Genomic DNA, 2,507 nt, shown 5'->3' with positions numbered 1-2,507 from the left:
TATGATAAATTGAAAAAAAAATCACTGAAAATTTAATTAAGTGAAAATTGGCATTTCTTTTTCATTTTAGCCTCCTTAACTTATTTATGGGGCTCCTGAAGCCCAGAGAGGGAGAAGAACTTGTCTGGGCTCACACAGCAAGTAAGGGCAGAGCTGGGCCTAAAACCCAGGTCTGCTGGCTCCCAAACCTTTTCCCACTGGGCCCTGCCACTTTCCTGTCATTCTTTTCCATTTTAAGTTACAGTTCTATGGTAGGTGACTTCTGAAGAACTATTTCAGTAGTTTTATTAAGTTTATAAAAATACACATGATCACTAAGGAATAGAGAACAACAGCAAAAAACATCTACTCTCTAGATATAACCCGAGACAATCATTTAGAAATTTTTATTTAACATTTCTGATATATATATGGACATTATGTCCATATAAAATTATACCGTGTGTAATATTTTATAACCTTTTTCATTCAGCAGAATGTTTCGATATCTTTCCCTATTGTATAAATATAAAGCATCATTTAAAATATTTGCATAGTAATTCATTATGTACTAACATTTGTTTAACTAGTTCCCTATTCATGGGCATCTAGGTGATTTTGAAGAAACTGGACATTTTGATAATTTTTCTTGATTTTAAAATAAAATACCTTAAATTTTAAATGTTTTAGATAAAATATTTCAAACGTACATGCAGTGCAAATAATAATCTAATAAACACTTCTATGCCTAGCACTGAGTTTTAACAAATCCCAGCAATTTGTCATAGTTAGGTCAAATCTTTTTTTAAAAGAAAAAAAACAACATACATATCACTAAAGCCTCCTGTGTACCCCTTCCCAATCATATTCCCTCCATTCCTTCCCTAAAGTGAAATTGTTGCATAGCATTCCCATGAATGGTTTTATATGGATTGTATCTGTAAGTGCATAATATATCCATAAACAACAGATAGCATTGTATTTTTGTTTTTAAACTGTAAATAAATATTATTATACTCTATATATTCTCCAACTTACTTTTTTCAGCATTATATTTTTTTAAGCTTTATTCACATGGAAACGTAGCTTTAGGTCATTCATTTTCACAGCTGCACAGTATTTCACTATATGACTGTATTTGACAATTCATACAGTCATTCCTCTATACTGAAGGGCGTTTAGGTAATTTCTAATATTTTGCTACTACAAATTACACAGCTGTGAATATTCTACTCCTTGTGTAAGAGTTTATCTTGAGTAGAGAATATTTCCTAGAAATGGAATAACTGGATGGTAAAAAGTATAAACATCTTAATTTTGCTATTTGAATTGTCCTCCAAAGTTGTTCTACCAATTTTTTTGTTTGTTTGTTTGTTTTTTGGACTGGAATTATTTAATTAGGTTCTTTGTAAGAAGTTTAGAACAGTACTTTGTGAGGATAAATTCCGTTTGTAAGAGCAAACACAGAGCAGAGGTAGCCCTGGAGCTGAGGAACAGCTTTGATTCTTCGCAGAATTTTTGAGTCCACAGCTTTCTGATCAACCTTCCGCTGCTCTGTAATCTTGTATTTCTCTCTCTCTGTGTCGAAGATCTCACCTTCCTGGTGCCTGGGCTTACGCAGTTTCTTCTTCTTGAAATAAGCATCAGTGAGATGTTCTGGGATTTTCACACCACTGATATCAATTTTGGTGGAAGTGGCAATGACAAATTTCTGGTGTGTTCTCCGCAAAGGAACTCGATTGAGGGACAGAGGCCCAGTCACAAGTAGCAAGCCACTGCTCAGCTGCTTCAGGAAAATGACCCTCTTGCCTCTGTGGCGCCCAGTGAGGATAATCAGAATGGTCCCAGGAGTGATGCTAGCGTGCTGTTTTCTCACATGCTTACTGAAGGGTTTTTTGCCGTGACTCAACAGCTTTCCAGGCACATCTTCAGTAGGATAATACCTAGGCATTTTGCGAAGTTTAACCACCCGGGTACCACCATTCTTGTCACCACCAACTGGTTTTGTGACAGTAGCAAGAACCTTCACATCCTTTTTCTTTTCAACCTTGGATTTAGCTGCTGAATACTTCCTCTTGTACAAGGCCTTTCTGGAATACATAGCCGATCGGGAATATCTGCCAATTCCTCTGACCAGAACAGGGTTTCGGCTGCAGTGGGGCTTCCCCTTCTTAACCTGCTTCACCTTTTTAGCCTTGCCACTAGCATCAGCCTTCTTGGCTTCAGGTTTTTTCTCCTTAGTATCTGGCTTCTCAGCCTTTTCACCCGCCATCTTGCAAGATGGGAAAAAGCTGTTCTACCAATTTGTATCCCCAACGTTAGCACACCAAAGTCCCTGTGAGAGTCAGGCTTTTTAGTCTTTCCAATCCAATAGGTATGAAGTGATATCTCATTTTTATTTTTACTTCCCTGATTATTAGTAAGTCTGACCATCTTAGCATGCTTATTGACCATTCAGTTTCCTTCTATAAATTGTCTACTTATATTTTCTGTTCATTTGGCTATTAGATTGTTTTTCTTACTAATCC

General features: G+C 36.5%; 1 protein-coding gene across 1 annotated transcript; it reads right to left on the bottom strand.

The window, feature by feature from the left end:
• Positions 1-1,368: 1,368 nt before the first annotated feature.
• Positions 1,369-2,264, bottom strand: LOC118895707 (60S ribosomal protein L6-like). The gene has a single exon (XM_036853166.1). The coding sequence runs from the start codon at positions 2,249-2,251 to the stop codon at positions 1,397-1,399; it is 855 nt and encodes a 284-aa protein (XP_036709061.1). The 5' UTR covers positions 2,252-2,264; the 3' UTR covers positions 1,369-1,396.
• Positions 2,265-2,507: the final 243 nt, after the last annotated feature.

This window comes from Balaenoptera musculus, chromosome 5 (genome assembly GCF_009873245.2).
Source record: "Balaenoptera musculus isolate JJ_BM4_2016_0621 chromosome 5, mBalMus1.pri.v3, whole genome shotgun sequence".
Classification (NCBI taxonomy): Eukaryota; Metazoa; Chordata; class Mammalia; order Artiodactyla; family Balaenopteridae; genus Balaenoptera; species Balaenoptera musculus.
The sequence above is the reverse complement of the archived record's forward strand: the minus strand, read 5'-3'. Positions and strand labels throughout refer to the sequence as shown.

What these genes read in the sequence shown, in the direction of transcription:
- LOC118895707 (XM_036853166.1), bottom strand. Translation starts at nt 2,251, where the DNA reads ATGGCGGGTGAAAAGGCTGAGAAGCCAGATACTAAGGAGAAAAAACCT.